The sequence below is a fragment of the Capricornis sumatraensis genome, chromosome 18 (genome assembly GCF_032405125.1).
Source record: "Capricornis sumatraensis isolate serow.1 chromosome 18, serow.2, whole genome shotgun sequence".
NCBI classification, from domain to species: domain Eukaryota; kingdom Metazoa; phylum Chordata; class Mammalia; order Artiodactyla; family Bovidae; genus Capricornis; species Capricornis sumatraensis.
In genome coordinates, this window is record NC_091086.1 from 32,239,221 (window position 1) to 32,262,431 (window position 23,211).

The 23,211-nt window shown below is 37.1% G+C and overlaps 1 protein-coding gene across 2 annotated transcripts in view; it reads right to left on the reverse strand.

Moving 5' to 3' along the window:
* Positions 1 to 23,211, reverse strand: part of NDUFS4 (NADH:ubiquinone oxidoreductase subunit S4) — a 111,853-nt gene that overhangs the window by 5,275 nt on the left and 83,367 nt on the right. The window contains exons 3-4 of one of the 2 annotated variants that reach the window (XM_068990729.1): positions 17,542 to 17,714; positions 14,876 to 14,949 (exon numbers count right to left, since the gene is read on the reverse strand). In XM_068990729.1, the coding sequence (XP_068846830.1) occupies positions 14,876 to 14,949; positions 17,542 to 17,714 (247 nt within the window). Of the gene's footprint in view, positions 1 to 14,875; positions 14,950 to 17,537; positions 17,715 to 23,211 lie in introns of those variants that run through there. The other variant, XM_068990730.1, reaches the window with a different exon arrangement.

The following is a 23,211-nucleotide window of genomic DNA, read 5'->3' on the forward strand; positions in this document are numbered from 1 at the left end:
GCCGTCACTTCCCACTGAGGAGACCAGCCATATGGCATGGATTAGCTACAAATCCAACCACCGGCACCTACATGATGAGAAGCTGACTCCCTTGGCTGTTTCACACACTGGAATGCTTTCACAAAGATATTTTGAATTTTAAGCCCTAGTATCAGAGAAATACCTCTGGCAAATGTGCCAATAAAGTTAAAATGTGACCTATAATATCCCATGCTCAATTTCTTTTTCAGAAATTCACCCATTTATTTTGCTGTTCTCCAGACTGTGGCTGGGAGATTCTACTTCCTATAACATGAATGTCTGGTGTAATCTCTTCAAATACTACTAAAAAACAAGAGCCCCTGAACAAAACTAGATCCCAATAATTTATGAATTCCAAGTATTGTATGAGATAAAAGAAAATCCCATTCATTTTAATTTCAGAACCATTTCACTTATGTTCAGTAAAGCTGAAATACAGAGAAACATTCATCGGTATTTTTACTGCTTGTGAAATATGTTACCTTTAGTAACCTTGGTTCAAGTCCTGTTAAAGGTCTGTCCCCTCCAGTAACCTAATGGCAAGCTCTGATAATACTCAGAAGTGAAAGGTTTAATGATTTTTCCTACTGTGCATTTATGTACAAAGCAAGAACAACCACATAATCTGGCACAGACTGACATAACTGGCAGGCGCTGCTGAGGATAGCAAAGGCTTTGGGAGGCCACAATGATGTTTGTTAGCACTTGCAAAGTTTCAAGATTCCTCACCAGGCTATGTGCCCATAATATGCCTAGGTCAAAACATAGCATAAACATAAATTATATTTTGAGGGAAGGTAACGAGGAAGAAAAGTAGCTTTATAAGCATTCGTTTTTAAAAAGTACTTCTATTTGAAATTCTCATGTATTTCATTTTGGGAGAGAGGAGAGGTTCAGATCAGAATAATTTAAAAATATCTTAGATCGTCTTATAGAAAATATTATGGAGGGTAGATGTATTTTGGAAACATTGACAAAGCAATTCTTTCCACGAAAATTATATAAGATGGATTAGTAACACCCTATACCTGCCACACCTGCAACACCCCCTCCCCACAAAAAAGAACCTTTGCTATGATAGCAAATGCCTCCATAAATTTTATCTGTTCAAATAATATAGTTGCTATACGGTATTACTATTTTGGAGCCACATTATTCAGAATTTGCCACAGAACAAACTGGTTTGTGTTCCAAAAGTACAACTGAAAAATTAGTCATTAGAAATTTAGAAACCCTTTTTCTAGAAAACGAAACTATACAGCAACGGTAGAGATCCAAAAATCACTGAGATTTTGACATAATTGATCTGGGTGTGGTCTGTGCATAGGATTTCCACAATCCTATGTAACCCATAATATATTAGAACCTTATTAAGCTGCCATGTATATATAACACTACGAGAAAAATTATTTCAGACTTCTGACTGGGAATCTAAGGAATTCATGTCTGTCTCCTTAGTAGTCAAGTTGAACATTTCCCCAGCCAAAAAACAGACGGTACCAGGACTGGGGATTGGGAAGACAGTTATGTAGAAAAAAACATTTCTGCTTCAATAGAGACTATGCAGTATTTACAGAACACCAGATCATAGCCTTGTTTGTTTTCTTTGAGTTATTTTGCAATTCAAAAAGTTGTATATACAAATAATCTTATTTGCTGATTCTGTATTTGTGATTTGCCTACTAGCTAAAATTCATTTGTAAATCCAAAATCCTCCAAGGGCTCCTCCGACCTGGGAACTCTGATGCTGGCATCTCTTTCAGACTCCCTGCAGGCCGCAACGGTGCCTGTGGGTGATGCTTGCGTGGTCATTCGTGACACGCACAGAGCCGTGAGTTCTGAGTCACCCAGCACACATGCTCCAGCTGAGGTCAAACAAGGTAATGCTATGCCTTCTTGTTTCAGCTCTCACACTGCAAACAAGTGTCCTTTTCGTAGTCTATTAACAGCACATTTTTTTCATTTTTTTGCATTTTGTTGGTAATTTCACTGTTTGAAATGACCCCCAAGAGTAGTGGTTTAGTGCTATTTAGTGTTCCTAAATTCAAGAAGGCTGTGATATGCCAACTTGGGTTAGATAAGCATCATCCAGGATAAAGTATAACACAGCTGGCCATGAGTTCGATGTTCATGAAGCAACAATATACATTAAATAAGGCACTTTAAACAGAAACACACATAAAAAACAAGATGATGTATTGATCAGCTGACAAAACTTTGTGATCAGAGGCCCACAGGAATCTTTTTCCCTAGGAGCAATTTTTTCAGATTTTTCACTAGTGTTTGTGGTGACTTTACAGAACATAACTACCATGAGTAATGAGACTTAACTGAACTTGAGGGGTACAGAAATTCTGTCCTGCCTCGTGACTCCCCAAGCCTCAGAAAAACCAGTTTGTCTCCATATGCAAGTCATCTCAGCATTCTTTCACTTTATATAATTTTGGGCTGTACTGACTTTTCCTTTGAACTGGTTATAACACCAGCATGGGTCTCTTGTTTCTTTAGTAAAATAAATCTTCAACATGTGTTCATTTATATCTCTATTAAGTCATGATCTTATCTTTTTCAGGATGTTCTTTTAATAATTTTGGAGGTGCTACTGAGATGGCTAATAGCAACCAAAGTCAGGAAAACTTCCTTACCAGAAATGGTTTATGTTATTTTAAGCCCAAGATTATTTTTTCTTGGCTTCTGAATGTCAGAACTTTGCTGAATCTCTTGTTTATCAAATTTCAATTTTGTTCTCCACCAAACTGGGGAACTGATTTTTTAAGGTCTGATCATTTAAGATTCTTTTAAAATGGATTAATGGTTTTAAAAATCCATTCTCAGAGGAAAAAAGAAAATCTGGTTTGTCTTTTTCTGTATTTAAGGTCTAATGAAGTACTTCCTGAGTAGAAAACAGCTCTTTAGTATGGTATGGGCCACTGAATGTTACAATTCTGTGGCCATTAACCCATGGCTTAAATTGTAGAAGTGAAATAAGTTCCCATCTGTCTGCATATACGCTCAGTCAAATCTGACTTACTGTGGCTCGCCAGGATCCTCTGTCCATCGGATTTTGCAGGCAAGAAATAGTGGAGTGGGTTGCCATGCCCTACTCCAGGGGATCTTTCCAACTCAAAGATAGAACTCGCATAGCTTGTGTCTCCTGCAGAAGCACGCAGATTCTTTATTACTGTGACAATTGTGTCTGTCTGCTGCTGCTGCTGCTGCTAAGTCGCTTCAGTTGTGTCCCACTCTGTGTGACCCCACAGATAGCAGCCCACCAGGCTCCCCCGTCCCTGGGATTCTGTCTACATACCTATTAATTCAGAAATGCATTTACTGCTCATTCTGTGTATAGGTAATGTTTTTTCTACCTCCAAGTATAATTAATGAATTAAGATTATAAAATACTTTGAATGGGTTCTGTTTTGATTCTCTTACAGAGAAAATACATGCTTGTATAAGTGCAATATTCCTAAAATAGGAAAATGGAATTTCTAATACTTTGAATATGCTAAATTTAAAAAGTATTCTTATAGGATCTAACAAACATTTAAGAATTTAAATTCAGGTAGTATTGGTAAATGTTTGGCAAATGGAAAATTTAATTTTTTCTTTAATAAAAACAATTATGTTTTCTCTAATTTATCAGTATTAATATAACACAAGCATAGATTTTTATTCTACATGGCCATGTTCTTTCTAAATTAGCACATCTTTTCTGATCAAATAAGCTAACATTATTTCTGTTTAATGTTTTACAATCCTGCAAGATGCAATTTTTGTTTATTCACAATGATTCCCTGTTCTGACAATTTCAACATTAATTACATTTTGTAATACGTCACCTTGAAAATTAATTTCTATGATCTTTAGGTAACTTAAAACCCTAAATGGTATTAATGGATACTTATTGATTACTAAGCAAAAATTTAAACTTATTTACTTTTTTTTTTAATGCTACAGGGAGGCTGCATCTTTGAGTCTGTTAATGGACATGTTCATTTTTGCCATTTGGATAAGTTGAACTATAAAGAATGCACATAGTTGTGGCAAGTTTTGTTATGTGTATTTATCAACTTTGCCAGTCTACTAAAATGCTGGTGTGTAACAGTTTTCATCTCTACTTTTTCTATGAAATCAAAGTAACTTTGGCTAAAAGATAATTAAATGTACATAAATGAAACACTACTGGGAGTGATGGTGGAAAAGGGATGTAACCTTGTATACAAAGTAATGAGTTGTGTTTTTGGTTTACTAAGGGTGGTGACAGTGGTAAAGAACCTGCCTGCCAATGCAGGAGACAGTTGTGGGTTAGATCCCTAAATCCAGAAGATCCTCTGGAGGAGGGCATGGCAACCCACTCCAGTATTCTTGCCTGAGAAATCCCATGGACGGAGGAGCCTGGTGGGCTACAGTTGATAGGGTCACAAAGAGTTGAACATGACTGAAGCGACTTAGCATACTCAGAAGAAGGGAAAAAGGTAATAGTTCTAAAGTAAAAAGTCTGTTCCAGAATGAGAAAGGAACAGTGAAGGACAAAACTTGAATGGGTACAGAAAGTTATATAAGATTTATAAAAAGTAAGTTTTATGTACCTTAGATTACAGTGTATCTGGAAAATAAGTCTGAAAACCTATGTTGCTGTTCAAACTGACTCGGCCGTGTCCGACTCTTTGCGACTCATTGACTGCAACATGCCAGGCTTCTCAATACTTCACCATCTCCCGGAGTTTGTTCAAACTCATGTGCATAGAGTCGGTGAAGCCATCCAACCATTTCATCCTCTGTCATCCCCTTCTCCTTCTCCCTTCAACCGTTCCAAGCAGCAGGGTCTTTTCCAATGAGTCAGCTCTTCATATCAGGTGGCTAAAGTATTGGAGCTTTAGCATCAGCCATCCAACCATTTCATCCTCTGTCATCCCCTTCTCCTTCTCCCTTCAACCGTTCCAAGCAGCAGGGTCTTTTCCAATGAATCAGCTCTTCATATCAGGTGGCTAAAGTATTGGAGCTTTAGCATCAGTCCTTCCAATTTAGGGTTGATTTCCTTTAGGACTGACTGGTTAGACCTACTTGCCATTCAAGGGACTCAAGGGTCTTCTCTAGCACCACAATTCAAAAGCCATCAATTCTTCGGTCCTTAAGCCTTTTTTTATTGTCTAGCTCTCACATCCGATACATGGCTCCTGGAAAAACCATAGCTTGACTATAAAGACCTTTGTCAGCAAAGTAATGTCTCTGCTTTTTAATATGCTGTCAAGGTCTGTCACTGCTTTTCTTTGAAGGAACAAACGTCTTTTAATTTCATGGCTGCAGTCATTGTCCACAGTGATTCTGGAGCCCAAGAAAATAAAGTCTGTCACTGTTTCCATTGTTTCCCCATCTATTTGCCATGAAGTGATGGGACCAGATGCCATCATCTTAGTGTTTTGAATGTTGAGTTTTAAGCCAGCTTTTTCACTCTCCGCTTTCATCTTCATCAAGAAAGAGGCTCTTTACTTCCTCTTCACTTTCTGCCATAAGGGTGGTATCATCTGCATATCTGAGATTGCTGATAATTCTCCTTTCAATCTTGACAACTGTGCTTCATCCAGCCTGGCATTTTGCATGATGTACTCTGCATAGAAGTTAAATAAGAGGACAATATACAGCCTTGATGTATTCCTTTCCCAATATGGAACCAGTCCATTGTTTCATGTCCAGTTCTAACTGTTGTTCCTGGACACAAGTTTCGCAGGAGGTAGGTTGAGGTGGTCTGGTATTCCCATCTGTTTAAGAATTTCCCACAGTTTATTGTGATCCACACAGTCAAAGGCTTTAGCATAGGCAATTAAGCAGAAGATGTTTTTCTGGAATTCTTTTGCTTTTTCTATGATGGAATGGATGCTGGCAATTTGATTTTTGGTTCCTCTGCCTTTTCTAAATCCAGCTTGTACATCTGGAAGTTCTCACTTATGTACTATAGAAGCCTAGCTTGAAGGATTTTGAGCATTACTTTGCTAGGATGTGAAATGAGTGCAATTGTGCAGCAGTCTGAACATTCTTTGGCACTGCCCTTTGTTGGGACTGGAATGAAAACTGACCTTTTCCAGTCCTATCGCCACTGCTGAGTTTTCCAAATTTGCTGGCATATTGAGTGCAGCACTTTAACAGCATCATCTGAGAAGCTATGAAATGTGTTAAAATCTTACCAAAGTTTGTTCCATTTTGATGGGCTTGTTTCATTAGGTTACTGTTTATTGCCTTCACCTACAATAAGAAGGGTTCTACTTTCCGTCTAATCTGCCTAGACTACAAAGATTCTGTGGCTTACCAGAATAACTTTATATGCTTGTGTTGACTTTAAGTACTTGATAACTTATCTAAGAGCTAAAGTTCTTTACAGTTAGGCTAAGTTCTTTGTAAATTGTATCACCAAGCTGAGCAGTCAAATACTGTTTATCAGCCACTTCTAATCCTATTCTTTCCTAAATGTTCAAATCTTTTGAAAATTTTTGATTTTTGCCTTCTCCAAATCAAATCTTAAATGTAAAATAAAACAGAGTATCTGTGCACCTAAAACTATCTTTGTGATATTCCACAGGCCCTCTGGGAAATCTCAAAGATGTATTCTTTCAACTTTGTAAAAATAAGTGCTCAAAGACTCAGACTCCATATGTCAGTTGTGTCCGACTCTCTGAGACCCCATGGACTGTAGCCTACCAGGCTCCTCTGTCCATGGGATTTTCCAGGCAATAGTACTGGAGTGGATTGCCATTTCCTTCTCCAGGGGATCTTCCCGACCCAGGGATCGAAACCGGGTCTGCCGCATTGTAGACAGACGCTTTGTGTTACAATTGATGAGCTACATGGGAAGAGCTGTCAATTTGGAATAGATGCTTAACCATCATGAGGTTAATTCTGTTTGGATAAATGTTAATGATATTTCTCAAATTACAAGCTATATGCTAAGCTTAGAGATTTGTCAATACCTTCACTGTTTATGATAGGTTTTATTTATCTGAGCTCTGGTGCCTGATATCAGAAATAGTATAGGTTATCTTTCAGAATTTGTTATTTTAAAAAATATTAACTTAGTTGCATCTTTAGTTCTTTACTTTGTATCTTGTATATTCTTTAGTTTACTTCTTGTATCTTCTAGGCCAGTATATGCCAAATAGAAAGTCATACTACATATCTATGGAGGTTTATTAATATATAGACACACAGGACCTACCCTAGAATAACTGAATCTTTTAACTTGATTTTTTTGGGGTATATTCTTAACTATATGTTTGGTAATTCACGGTATATTATATCGCAGGATTACTGTAAAAATTTTTTTCCTCTGTAAAGAGTATGTTTATTTTTATAAATTAGGTGAACATTTGCTATCTTCTTTGAAAACAGGCTTATTAACAAATTGAGTACAGATATTTTGTAACGCTTGTTGGAATGCCTTTAAGTTGCATTATTCTTGTTATGAACTCCCAATCATATTTCACTTTTGAAATTTAGCTAATGTTATACATGGAAGTTCAGTTCAGTTGCTCAGTCATCGCTGACTCTTTGCAACCCCATGGACTGCAGCACGCCAGGCTTCCCTGTCCATCACCAATTCCCACAGCTTGCTCAAATCATGCCCATTGAGTTGGTGATGCCATCCAACCATCTCATCCTCTGTCGTCTGCTTCTCCTCCTGCCTTCAATCTTTCCCAGCATCAGGGTCTTTTCAAATGAGTCAGTTCTTCACATCAGGTGGCCAAAGTATTGGAGTTTCAGCTTCAGCATCAGTCCTTCCAATGAATATTCAGGATTGATTTCCTTTAGGATGGACTGGTTGGATCTCCCTGCAGTCCAAGGGACTCTCAAGAGTTTTCTCCAACACCACAGTTCAAAAGCATCACTTCTTTGGTGTTCAGATTTCTTTCTAGTCCAACTCTCACATCCACACAAGTCTACTGGAAAAACCATAGCCATGACTAGACAGACCTTTGCTGGCAAAGTAATGTCTCTGCTTTTTAATATGCTCTCGAGGTTGGTCGTGGCTTGGCTGCAGTCACCTTCTGCAGTGATTTTGGAGCCCGAGAAAATAAAGTCAGTGTTTCCACTGCTTCCCCGTCTATATGCCATGAAGTGATGGGACTGGATGCCATGATCTTCATTTTCTGAAAGTTGAGTTTTAAGCCAATTTTTTCACTCTCCTCTTTCATTTTCACCAAGAGGCTGATTTTGATTTTTGCCTTCTCCAAATACATGGAAGAGACCCAGGAGAACTAAGTAATTCACCAAAATTGCCAAAGCCCTCATCTGAAATACTATCCAATGCTAAAAACAAAAGAGAACACTGAGGATATAGAGTCAATTCTGTGAGATTACCAGGAAAAAGAACAGTAAATAAGGGTGAGATTATTAGGCAGATTTAAGTCACTTCCTTCTCAGTTGATTAGAGTTTCTAGAGATAAGGTCATCCTCCTCTTTCAGGTACTTCCAGAGATACCCTTACAAATGGAAATTTCCCTTATGTATATAAATACTTCTTACAAAAGGGGAACTCCTACTTTGTTTTGAGAGTTTTCCCCAAGTTTGCAATTTCTTAGGAAAAAAAAAATCAGCTTAAATAATATGCCAAAGAAACATTTTGTGGTGGAAAATTCTCCCCTATAGAGTAAAATAAATACTTTACTTTATGAAGAATTTTATATATATTGAGTCATGACATACTTTTGTTTTGAAATTTGTCTTTGTTCATTTTAGTTTCTGAAAATTGTTTTTTAATAAATAGATGGATATAAGGTTGAGACCCTCATGAGAAGGTTAAAGATAGGTGGAAATCCAGACCTTGCTGATGGTGTCCACTTCTGAGAAAATTCTAAGTTCTGGTTTGCAACTCCCAAATTAACTCTGTATTTTCCTGAGTCAGTGCTTCCACCTTCTGTAACTTTAGAGGTGGGTTTTTCCTCCCCAATACATCATGATAGAAGTTTCACTGCTTATTCTCTGTCATCCTGTTTACTCCTGAAGAAAACCCTCCTCTATTGGAGAATTTTAGTAAGTTGTTACAGCTAACAGGGGGTAAAATGACAGACCAAAGGGAAGTCACAAAGTTTCAAATCAGATCAAAAGGGAAAGGGGATAAAACCATTTCTGGTTTCATTAGCATGTAAATGTAGGGATCCTAGCCCACTACAAGAAAAGACAAAAGCCACATGAGTGAGAAAGGTGGGTCTTTTCTGTACACAAAGAAAAAAGAAAGGTTCATCAACATTTGAGAAAACCACAGATTAACTTTCTTTATAAAAAGACAAAGCATCTTTGAAGAGTTCTTCTGGAATATATGCTGAGTTCAAAGGGAGATGTTTAAGATGAGGCTCCGGTGATAAAAAGACACAAGGGTATTTATAACTTACTTAGTGTATGCTAATGGAGGGAGAAGTGAGAGGTGAGCAGGGGAAAAAGAAGCCAAGGAAGAGCATTCAGTCTTTCTTCTACCCCACTCAGCAGGTGACAGAACCAGGCTTCCACAGGAAGTGAGGTATGGTGAGAAGGGAGACCAGAAGCAAAATTATCAATAGCAGGAAGAAGAAAACCTTTAATGTCAGACAGAAGGGCATTCTTATGTAAATATATGGCTTTACATAATGCCTTATTTAAGAAATTGAAAAAAAGTGTTAACAGGGATTAGGTGATGTAATGTAGATCTTTTGCCCTTCCTTGGTGGTTCAGATGGTAAAGAATCTGCCTGCAATGATCCCTGAGTTGGGAAGATCCCCTGGAGAAGGGCATGGCAATCCACTCCAACCTTCTTGCCTGGAGAATCCCCATGGGCAGACAAGCCTGGTGGGCTACAGTTCATGGGGTCACAAAGAGTTGGACACAACTGAGCAACTAAGCACCCACATAGATTTTTTAGCTATTTTATTTCACTATTGTATGTAATATAAAAGTTTACACTTATCCTTGATCCTAGGTAAGGGTCTGAAGAACAGAAGTGCGTTTCTTTTTTAAAAAAATTATTTTTATTTTTTTGGCCACGCAACACAGCTTGTGGGATCTCAGTTCCCCAACCAGGAACTGACTCAGGACCCCTGGCAGTGAATGTGCAGAGTCCTAACCACTGGACTATCAAGAAACTCTCTGCATTTCTTAAGTAATGTAACTTTTCAAAGTTGGGTAAGGTTTTCCTATTTCTTATATTCACTACAGAATATATAGAAATGATATATCTAGAATATGTATGTAATGTATGTCTTATATAGCTTGAAGTATTCTAGATTAGTGCTACCCAACAGAAACATAATATGAACCAGACAATTAAAATTTAATAATTTTAAATTACTTAGGAGCAACATTTTTTAAAATGTCTAAAACGAAAAAGTAAGCCTTCAATCATTTAGGTTCCTAGCCTAATATACATCTTAAATATTATCATTTTAATATGTAATCCATGTAAAATTTATTAGATATATTTAATGCTTTTTTTAAAATACACTTAAGAGCACAACCTAATTCTAACTAAATATATTTCAAGTGCTACACAGCCACATGTGGCCTACCGTACTGGACCATGCAGATCGAGATGATGGATGTAACATCTACAGCAGCATAGTAGTATCATGGAAAAAAACACTGGACTTGGAACCTAGAAACTTGGGCCCTATCAGCTAGGTGCTATGTGACAGACACTGGTCTTATAGGAATTAACAGTTCTTCTAAAAGAAAGAACTAGTAGCCAAATAAATTCAAAATGACTTAAGGAAAAGTTTAAAACATGATCTGGAGAGTAATTTACAGCATCACTAAATGTACTGTTCAAATTTACCAATTTTTATTGAGCATATAAAAAGATTAAGATGACTGGGGTGGTCTCCCTGGTGAAAGTGTTAGTCACTCAATCATTTGGCACTCTTTGCGACCCCATGGGCTGTAGCCTGCCAAGCTTCTCTATCGATGGGGTTCTCTAGGCAGGAATACTGGAGTGGGTAGCCATTCCCTTCTCCAGATCATCTTACCTACCCAGGGATCAAAGCTGGGTCTCCTGCACTGCAGGCAGATTCTTTATCGTCTGAGCCACCAGGGAGGTGCTCATAATTCAGCAAATAAAGTATTATAGTTTGAGTAAGAGGACTATGTCTTATTTAAAGAATGATCCCCAGAACCTAAGCCAGGAGTGCTGGCATATAACAGGGTGCTCAACATATGTATGACTGAATGCAATACAAAAAAGTAAAATACAATACCACAGTAAGAGAGTTATAAAAAAGGAATAAATCAATGTGGAAGCTAAAAGGAAGAGAGAGCACATCTATTTGGAGGTTGGAAAGGGAAGTAAGAAAAGCGATCAGGAAGGAGGTAACATTTAAAATGTATTCTGAAGAGTAGGTTGGAGTTCGTAGGCAGGGAAAAAGAGGAGAAAGGGAACAGAATGAGGAAGAGACTGCAGAAGGAAGAAACTAAAGCAGAGATAAGGGCAGGAAGAAATGCTGAGGCACAGCAAGATAAAGGTAGGTTACTGTTTGAGTGACAGGCTACTATTGGAGTGATAAGTTAATGCTTATATTGTGAAGAACTTGAATTATCAGCTGAGGAGTATATTAAGCATAGGCCTTTTGAAGTGTTTGAATAAAAAGTATTTCAGATTAACAAAAAAGTCAGAGGAGAAAGGGTCTCAGTATTGATGGAGTACATAATTGTTTAGACCAGAGGTCAGTAAATATTTACTGTAAACGGCCAAATACAAAATATTTTTAGACTATGGGGGCCATATTGTCTCTATTACAACTATTTACTTTTACTGTTAGAGCTGCAGAGTTATCACCGACTATACAGGGATTGAACTTGTGTCTCCTGCATTGGAAGGTGAATTCTTAACCACTGGGCCACCAAGGAGCCAAGATATATAATACTAAATGTTAAGTAAGTGAAGAATGAGAAATAACCTCTTCCCTCGGAGATGAAAGTGCCTTCAAATTCCTGAGTAGGGAAAATATTTTAGAAAGGCAATAATTTCACCAGATAGCCAGTGTCCACTATATAGGTTTTGTGTCAGGCACTGCAAACAAAAAGAGTTGGACACAACTTAGCGGCTGAACAACAACTGGAAACAAAAAAGTGAATGATATCAACAGAATACCTACTACCTTAAAGGTTGTCAGGGCTTCTCAGGTGGCACAACAGTAAAAACTTCACCTGCCAATGCAGGAGACAAGTTTGGTCCCTGGGTCGGGAGGATCCCCTGGAGTAGGAAATGGCAACTCACTCCAGTATACTTACCTGGAGAATCCCATGAACCGAGAAGCCTGGGCACAACAGATAACCTAGGTTTTTCTGGTCAGTTTGTTCTCTCCCTGTAAACCATACTTCATCCTAACACACGATCCCTCCCATGCAGCTCTCTCTAGGTCTTGCTCCATAAGTTTGGTAACACCATCCCACTGTCCCACTATGTCCTGTGGTTTTCTTATACCTTGTCCATACTTCTGTAAGTCCTTTGGGCTTCCCAGTTGATTCTAGTGGTAAAGAACCCACCTGCCAATGCAGGAGATAAAAGAGATGGGAGTTCAATTCTTTTGGGTTGGGAAGATCCCCTGGCGGGCGGCATGGTAACCCACTCCAGTTTTCTTGCCTGGAGAAGCCCACAGACAGAGGAGCCTGACAGGCTACAGTCCACAGGGTCATGACTAAAGCAACTTAGCATGCAAGCACTAAGAGGTAAGAATTCCTGATTCACTGTTTTTCTCTTTGTTTTTTGTTTTATCTTGGCTGCGCCAGATGGTTCTGAGATCTCAGTTCCCCAACCAGAGAAGGAATCTGGGCCATGGCAGTGAAAGCGCCAAATCCTAACTATTCGATCACCAGGTAACTCCCCAGATCCACAGTTAGCTTACAGTTTTATACGGTAATATTCTCTAGGCTTTTTCAACTTACACTGTCTATCGACTTTGGTAATGCTCCTCAACTTTCATTCTGGTGTGGGGAGTAGAAATCACATTGGAAAGGCACTTGATTTTATTAGTAACAGTAGCAGTGGTTAGATCGTATATCTGCAATTCACATGGCAACTACAGTCGAACAGTCCTTGTGCCCAACTCAGGAAGTAGTCAGGTTTAAGAGTTTAATTAGACTTCCTGTCATTAAACGCACATGATAGACTATTTGAGGTGTCAGACATGAAATATGGTAGGCTACAAAGATGAAAAACATTAACAGAACTGTTGCTGATGAGCTACATTACAGTTTAATTTTTAAGAGAGCAATGTAAATGTTACATCAAAATAATATTTTAAAGACTATGATCACTTTGAAAACAAGTATGTAATTTGGAAATTTGGTAATATAGGATACTTAAGAAAATTTATTTTTAAAGTCTACTAATAAGATAAACAAATACTATTATATACTTAGCTATGTCCTAAGTAGTTTACTTTTATAAACTTATTCAATCCTCACAACAATTCCCATTGTATTTGCATTTTCTCCTTGTACAAACCCAAACAAATAGAGATCCGACATGGACTCAAATCTGACAGTCTGGCTTCAGATTCTTAAGGTATAATATAAAGTGAACACAGGATGAAAAGCAAATATTTCAGATAAGAATAATCTTTATAGCGCTTTTACATTTATGTCAAATAGGTTGAAAAAACACTAATAATCATTTACACTTATATTGCCTTATAGTAATAACATACTTAAATGGACACGATCTCATTTAAATAGACAGCTGAATTAGATTCAAATTCAATTTGATCAACTAGAACAATAGAATGCATCAGGTACAAAGGCACAGTATTGCAGTTAAACCTGAGAGAAACAGAAGAAACAACAGATGAAGGGAGGTAAGGGAAAGGAATAATAGTTTCCAAATGGCCAGTTGTGTATGCATGTGTGTGTTCAGTTGTGTGTAACTCCTTACAACCCCATGGACTGTAGTCCACCAGGCTCCTCTGTCCATGGAAATTTCCCAAGCAAGAATACTGCAGTGGGTTGCCATTTCCTGACCCAGGGATTGAACCTAACTCTCTTACACCTCTTGCACTGACAGGCGGATTCTTTACCACTGCGCCACCTGGGAAGCCCATTATGTTTTAAGTACTTGCCTAAGTACACCTTTAGATAAGTACCATTATTTGAACAATGAAGAAACATTAAGTACATGATGAATACACAATCATGTAGCTTTGAGTGGCATAATAAGGATTAGAATTCATCATGATCTTCCTCCAAAGCTTCCTTTCACTACCCATACCAACACTACTGTGTTGCATGGTTTAACAGCAGAAAAATGAGAAAAAAAAGACATTCTATTCTGTGTTTCTGTTGAAAGAAAAAATAACATAGGTCAAGAGTTTTAGGTAGCTACTAATATACTCTTAGGTTGTATTAATATAAATACAGACCCAACATATCAATAGAAGTGGTAAACACAGACATTTATGTTCACATGACATTTTAGAGGAAACATGATAACCAATTTGTAATAACTGAAAAGCTATTAGGTAGAGTAACAGACATGAGATTTTGTTTCAAAGTAAGAAAATAATAAACAGATGTCAAAACTGGAATAGGTTGCCTTATGAGATGTTTAATGTTTTAAACTTAGTGATTTTGCAGAGGCATTCATAAATAAGATAGGAGTTAGAGAAGTAGTTTTATTCCAAGCCTCGACTTCAAATTTAGAGCAGTTTGACTTTCACATGTTACACGTGCATTTATTTTTCAGATTTTTTATTTTTTGGAGGGGTATGTTCTCATGGTGTAAAAAGAAAAAAAATCTAAAACCACTAGACTAGATACATTGATTTCCTTCAACTTAATTATAGAATGTAGGTTAAGAACATAAAATCATATCTTACCTGTCAAAACAAAAGCAAATCACACTTACCATTTTTTTCTGCAAAGGCAATTGCATCTTCTTTAGTACTAAAAGTCAGAACCAGGTTGGATAAGGGATCAGCCCTGTAAGAAACAATTTTTTTCCCAGGATTTAACATTAACCTGTGATTGAAAATTGCTTATTTTGAATAATTTATTTAAAACTGTTAACTATCTGAATATGTTTTTCTATGTTAAATTACAGAGAAGGCAATGGCAACCCACTCCAGTACTCTTGCCTGGAAAATCCCATGGATGGAGGAGCCTGGTAGGCTGCAGTGCATGGGGTCACTAAGAGTCAGACACGACTGAGTGACTTAACTTTCACTTTTCACTTTCATGCACTGGAGAAGGAAATGGCAACCCACTCCAGTGTTCTTGCCTGGAGAATCCCAGGGACGGCGGAGCCTCGTGGGCTGCCATCTATGGGGTCGCACAGAGTTGGACATGACTGAAGCGACAGCAGCAGCAGCAGTGTTAAATTAGGGCAATTTTCTAACTAAAAACTTTAAAATGACAAAGACATTCAGCAATCTTTAGTCTCTAATAAAAATCACTTATTAAGCTTTAAAAAAAAGAAAATGAATGAGAATCCTCTTAGGTTTGTTTTTATTCTTTAAACATATCTTATAAATTCACTGTAATTAGAACGAGCTTGGCCAAAATTGTGAAGACCCTGAGCTTACCTCTTCTCACAGACACATCAAAACTACAACTGTTAACACAGCAACAATTGAGAAAACCTAGAATCTAGCAGAAAAGATCTTCTATAATCAAAGGTACAAAGAAGGAACCACAATCAGACAGGAGGCAGAGACCCATACCAAGATGGGCAACCCACAAGCAGGAGCTAAGTACAACTGCAGAAAGTCAGTCGCTCAGTCGTTTCTGACTCTTTGAGACCCCAGGGACTGTAGCCTGCCAGGCTCCCCTGTCCGTGGGATTCTGCAGGCAAGAATACTGGAGTGGGCTGCCATTTCCTTCTCCAACAACTGCCGAGGTTCTCCCCAAGGAGCAGTATGTCCAAGCCCCACAATGAGCTCCCAAGCCTGGGGATCCTGAACTGGGAAGACAAGCCCCCAAACATTTGGCTTTAAAGGCCAATGGGGCTTAGTTTCAGGAGACCCAGTAGGCTGTGGCAAACAGACTATCTCGTAAAAGGCTCACAAAAAATCTCATATACTTCGGGACCCAAGGCAGAAGCGGTAATTTGAAGGAAGCGTGGGTCAGACCCACCTCCGATCTTTGAGAGTCTCCTGGAAAGTCAGGAGACAACTGAAGCCCAGGGATGTAGAAAACTGGCAAGAGCCATTTGGGGGAGGCCATTCCACCATTTTGGAATCTTCTCAATAACTTCTAACCACCGGACCAGATTGTAAGCACCATTCCTGAGACATCTCAGGCTAAGCCATTAGCTGGACGGGAACACAGCTCTACCCACCAGAAGGCAGGCTGCCTTAAGAACTCCTGAGCCCATGGGCTGCCCCAGGAAACAACAGCCTTGTCCACCAGAGGGCCCTGCAGCCACCCCAGCAGACCCTTAGCCTGCCACAGAGAACCCAACTCACCTGCCAACACGCTAGCACTAGCCAAGACCCCATGGGCCCAGGCCCTGGCCCTGCCAACCAGCTGGACAAAAACAGCTCTGAGACACTGCAGACATCAGTCAGTGGGCCAACACACCAGCTCAAGGACTACTGGGGTTTTGGAGGCAGAGGTCCCACAATTTACCTCTGCTGAGCAGTGAACCATCACTAGGCCCAGAACCCCTTGGCCCTACCCACCAGTGGTTAGACATCTCCTCTAGAACCCCTGGGCCCTGAAGCAAGAGACCATTAGACTTGGCTTCATGCAACAGTTGGGAGGGGTGGGAGGAATTAGCCTCAAGATGCTCCAGGACCAGACCCTGTCCACCAGCAGGTGGTCACCAATCCCAGGACCACTGCAGCCCCACAGCCTGCCTTATCAGGATCCAGCCAACACCTCAGGAGGCTGACACCAGCACTCATCACTTGTATTCAACATAGTACTGAAACTCCTAGTTACCCCAATCAGACTGGAAGGAGTAAAAGGAATTCAAATTGAAAAGGAAAAGTTGTCACTGTTTGCAGATGACATGATACCCTCTATAGAAAATCCTCAGGATACCACCAGACAACTGTAAGAGTTGAATCTGATAAAGTTGCAGGATACAAGATTAATATTCAAAAATCTATTTCATTTCTATACACTAACAATGAATTATCAAAATTTATAAACTCATCTAATCTCCTCTAATAAAAAATATAAAGAAATTTTATTTAAAAACTAAATGTCATTAAATTATTAACACTATTCACAATATATTTTAAACTAATATCTACAGCTTGGGGACCATGTTAAAAGTGCTCACAGTGTCAGCCATTTTTATCCAATATATAGTACTCTGAAAAAAATTGTTCTTACAATATATTTTGCTGGGCCACACTTATATAAATATTCTTATATATATGTTACCTATGTGGAACGTATATGTCTATACCATTAAACATGGTGATATCTATGCAAAACTGTCTCAAAAAGTATTGTTATAAGGCATCCTATATACAAAAAAGCCTGAAAATCAGTGCGTTTAAAAGGAAAATCTACACAGAAAAAGAGCCGAAAATAGTACTCAAATTAAACCAAAATACTCACGTTGATGCCCAACCCATCAAAGGATTTTCCCATCTCTCTCTGGTATCAAACTCCATCTTCCATTTCTTCGTGTTGTTTACTCCAGACTGCATGTTATTGCGAGCAGGAACAAAGATCCTGGCTTTTCTAGTTTTGATATGCTCTTCTGGAACACCAGTTAAAGTAGTAATATCCTACAGAAAAACAAACAAATGTGTTGCTAACAGCCCACTTACACCCTAATGTATTTCTGTTGCTTTCTGTATCTTACAATACATACTTATTTATAATTTTTTTAAGCTTTATTTCACTTCTTTGTTATTTTACCATGTAAACTACTATTTTGATATTTGGAAAAAATATCTTAGGGGAATGTTATGGTACAGTGGGAAAAGGCTCATAAAAAAATTTAGGCCCATTTTGTACAACAAGGTACTGGTAATTTTTGAAGAGTCTGCTGGCAGAAAAGCCTGTACTGAGTAGACTCTGATTTCATGAGCTGGTATAATTAGCAGAGAAAGAATGTAAAGGGATATTAAAAGTAAACAAATATAAAAAGTGACTCAATTTTAAATAGAAAAATATATCTGTTACCAGTGGTTTCTGTGTTCTGCTTACAAGGCATTCTTTTCAGAGAAAGGCCTGACCCTTTTCGTAAACAATTAAAATCAATTAACAACTTTAATTACCATTTTGATTTATCTCTCTTTAATGAAACCTACTGAAGAGAAAAGGATATCAGATAGATGTCAAATTTATTCTGCAAAGATAAAAAAATCTGCACAATTTTTGCAGAAATGTTAGAGGAAAACAATGATAACTTGACTCTTTTTCTATATTTCTACCCAATAACAAAAGGTCAACTGATGAATACATACAATTTTGACTCCCTGATTAAATATATTTCAAACTATAGTAGCAATCAGGACAGAAAATAACAAAGTAATTTAGAGTTTAAGTCTCCATTTAGTAATGGTAAAAGACTTCATTCTAGCAATGTAAAATCATATTACGGTCAACTATATGATGCTCATAAAGCATTTTAAAATTATAGTTCCTTACTAAGGTAAACTTTAAAAAACTGGTTAAAAACAACAGGTTTAACGTGTAAATGATTATGTCAAAACTTGTGAAAACTAGAAAACTTAGCACATTTTGTTAATTTTAATTTCATGTTTATTTGTAGTTCCAATCTAATCAATGCTTTAGACCAAAGAAATACTTGGAGTTCTTAGCTGTAATATATACTGGGAAAAAACTAAATGTATTTCTGACTCAATTAATCTTTCTACCCACAGATTAAAGAAACAATTTCTTAAAGTTATTTTAGCTGACAACTATACCTTTTCACCTATATCAATAATTAGGTGTGGTTACTTTGTCACAGTTTGTCTATTTGGAGAAACTATTAAAATGATCCATAAAAATATTTACACAAAAATGTACTTCTAGTGTATGCCTACATTTTTAAAGTTTATAGGATAAAATAAAAGCTAAATGAGTACAACTGATACATAATTTTTAAAGGCATCAATATGTCAAGTTACTACAAATTGTCAAGTTCATCCTCAAAGAAAAGTAATTTCAGGTTATTATTACATTCAATAACTTTCTAAAGAATATTCCTCTACTCAAGAGCTTGAAAGAAACTCAGCTCCTGGAAAGTCCTTAATGTTTATTTCCCCCTTTGAATTCACTATAGTGTTGGTAATCTTTCACATTAACTTAGTATTTAATATTATATATTTTCACATTTAAAAATCTATTTAGTTATAGCTGAAGCAAAGTATAAACAAACAGTAAGTATATTACAAAATTATGAATTCCATAGCAACACCTCCATTCTGAGCTGAGCTCATAAAAGCTGAAGCTATTAAGTTGGCTATTCTTTTAATTAAGACTTACAGAAAAGACAGCATATTAACCTCTTAATACCAGTTCAGGAAACAGACTTACTTTTTTTTAAATAAATGTCTATATTGTATGCATATACCAAAGTAATTAAAAAACCAATAAAGCTTTAGTAAAATGGAAAGAGTATTTCTTGATTTGTACTATCAAAGCAGAAAGGCACAGCATGATTTTTTAAGGATGGAAAACCACTTTAAAATCAGTGGCTACAAAATAGCTGCAAGTGCTTCCCTGCCTTCTCAAATTATGGCAATTATTTGGTATCTTCTCCAAATAAAACTGGCATTCAAACAAATGAGTTTCTGAAGTTTGAAGTCCAAGTTGTTCTGACATGGAAGCCCTTTGCTGGCAGAAGACATGTAAGGTACTGGAGAATTGAACTGCTGCCAAAGACGGAATAAAAAGGCTTGGCATCTCTCACATACTTGACAACTAAAGGGCACAGAAGCTCTAAAATTCCTAGTCCTTGTAGGCACACACTCAGTCTAGACAAACTGATTTCTCACACTTTTAAAGCGCATCACAACACTCTATTGTTATCATTTCATCCACACAGCTTCGGCAAGTGACAGAAGAACATGTCCTTTAAGCGACATTTCAATGGGCTAAAGCTCCCATTCCAAGATTCCATTAAAACAATGTAATACTTGAAAAGAACTATGAGGCACTATGAACTTTTTACGTGTCTTCAATGCTTTGCTTTCCCTCAAAGTTCTCACTGACCTATCTGTGACTCAACTTTTGAAAATAAATAAATCATCTGCAGACTACTGAAACTATACTGAACTAATGATACTCTAGATTTCTACTTTAATGACACTCTTTTTGGATGTCTACTTTTCTACTGCAGTATGGATCATATGTGATTATTTTCATAGATTTTCTATGTCTACAAAAAAGATAAAACACATAAGATAGGAGAAGGCTGCAAGTTGGCACCTGAAGAATCTGAAGACTCACCAGTTAGTATTTATAAATTCTAAGGAAACAAGTAACCCTATACATAATATATACACTTACTGAATTTTAAAACTTTTTAATTTTTAACAACTGGATCAAGCATGACACCTATGTTTACATTATTAAACTAAGTATCTTCATAAAGTTTCATAAATATGAACTTGTGTACAATATGCTATTTAAGAAATAGTAACTAGTTACCTAATCATGATTCATAGATTAAAGGGCATTCATATTTAAAAATTTGCTACTTTGCTACAAGCATATCATTAATTTCAAAGTTCTACTCTTTTAGCATAATCTTTTTCACAATTTTAAATTTATAAGAGCTGATACACTGACTTTCCATTTCACAAGTCTAGTTTAAATTGAAGAGTAATTTAAAAAATCATGAAGAAAGTATATGCCAGTATATGTAAATGAACTTTACTCTTTCAAATACCAATTTCCATTATAAAATATTAGTTTTCCATATAAAAACTGTATGATTCGATTATCAACTGTCCCCATTTATCTTGTGTGAATTCAACTTGTTTTTTTAAACAAAGGAAGCAGGGAACAAGCAATGGGAAGTTGGTGTCAAAATGCAGAAAAACCTCCCAGCAAGCTTCTTGCAACCACCCAGGATTTAGAGTCTTGCTGGCCGCTCTCTTTTCAATACCAGAATTTCACACATTTCAATGACTATTATGACTTCAAAGAATCAAATTTTCATCATTGTCTGTCATCTGCCGGTTGATTTGTATAAAGGAGTTCTTCTGCATGCACTCCAAACAAAAGCCTCCTTACTTTTGTGGCTATATATCAAGTTTAAAAGTTTTGTTTGTGACAGTTGTGTCTTTGGTAAATTAGGGTAACACTGAAGGAGTGCAGCTGCTCTGCAGGAACCTCCTTTTTGGCACCATTTCACTTAAATAAAAACTGAATAATTAGCTTCTGCCTTTATTAAACCACAAAAATGCCACTGGCCTTAGTAATTACTTCCGGTTGCCCCACCCACTTAACCTTAATACTTTACACCTGTCATAAAGAGAAATTAACGAAAAAGGCTTTCACCACTTTGGATGAATTTCTGATAGATCTCCCAGTATACCCAGAAGAGTCAAAATTCTTAACAGGCTTTTTGGTAATAAGTTCACTACACTGTATGTTATTTGTGGATCAATGTTGAAAAGTTTTAATAGAGTACATATTGGAACATTAAGTACAAATATTGCTTACAGAAACTTGTTCTACTGCAGGCTATTAGTTACCAATTATGTGTTTAAATTTGTTTTAGGACTAAAATCCATCTAAATTTGATGATTCTGTTTATATTCTACTTCAACAATGAAAGATGTTAAAAGGAAAACAATCCTGGATATATAATAAAAACTTCCTTTCAAGTACTCTATGGATACTTAATACAAGAAACTCATTAAGTGGTCTAATAAATAATGAAGGACACTATACTAAATAAATACTAGTTTGAAAAATAATAGATTTGGCAGACAGCATAACCATATGTATTTTATTTATCATGGAAGAACTTGAAACGCTTCTAAAAAGTTAGTGGCCATAGCGATTCAAGATACAACCAAAACTGTAAATGAGAAGTGTGCTAGTAGAACCAATTTTTGTTTGTTAAAGGAAGACATTGATGTAGGAGTCTAACAAGGTAATGAGACAAGCATTGAAACATATCATCCATTTTATCTTGCATATCGAGCAAAGCTATCGTGAAACCAAACCTGGGTGGTGGCGCTAGTGATAAAGAACTTGCCTGCCAATGCAGGAGCCACAAGAAACACAGGTTCAATCCCTGCGTCGGGAAGGTGCCCTGGAGAAGGAAGTGGCAACCTACTCCAGTATTCTTGCCTGGAGAATGCTATGGACAGAGGAGTCTGCCAGGCTACAGTTCATGGGGTCGCAGAGTCAAACATGACTGAAGAGACTTGGCACACATCAGGAAACCAAAAGTTCAGTTTTAAATGGAATGTTGTTACAATACTAACAAGAGATCAAGCAAATGATACACCTAATCATATAATGAATAAAAAAAAAATCTTAAGAATTGTCTCATTCTCAAACTATTTTCATTACTCCTAGATCCTTCTGAGCACGTTAGGGTACAGCAATGGCCGAAAGCAAAGGGCTGAGTCAAAACTGGGTTAGAATCCCAGCTTTTGGGCAAATTAATAGATTTCTCCTAAAATATTATGTATAAGGATCAATTAAACAAGGTAAAATGAGGACTAAATAATGTATGTAAAGTGCCTGGGCAATAAAACAATGTCCCATGTATTTTTAGTGCCTATGTATTAGAACCTAGACACAATGCTCAAAGGTAAAGACATGATCTCTATTCTCATGAAAATTACTATCTGACTTTTTTAAAAAGACAGACTGAACAAGTAATGGGAGGTTGTTGGTGAGATGCAAAAAAATTCCCATCTTCTTGGGATGGGATAATATGAGTTAGTAAATAAAATACAACAAAAGATTTTGTAATTAGAGTCAATTAAGTTGCTTCAAGCCTAGAGAAAAGCCTTGTTTTCTTCCTAAAGGCTGGATATTCCATTTTTGTATGTGTCAAAATAAAAATAAGATTTTATTCCTGAACTTAAAGTCTATAATCTCTGCACCCATAAGAAGGAGGGAGGATAACTAAATAATCATTACTGTAAAATACAGTATTAAGACTCAGATAAATCTCAAGGAACCCAAGCCCCACCATTTGCTACCTGTGCAATATTGACAAGTTGCTTAAATTCCATCAGCTTCCTCCTTCAAAAAATGTACTACAGAGAATTCCCTGGCATTTCAGTGATTAGGACCCAA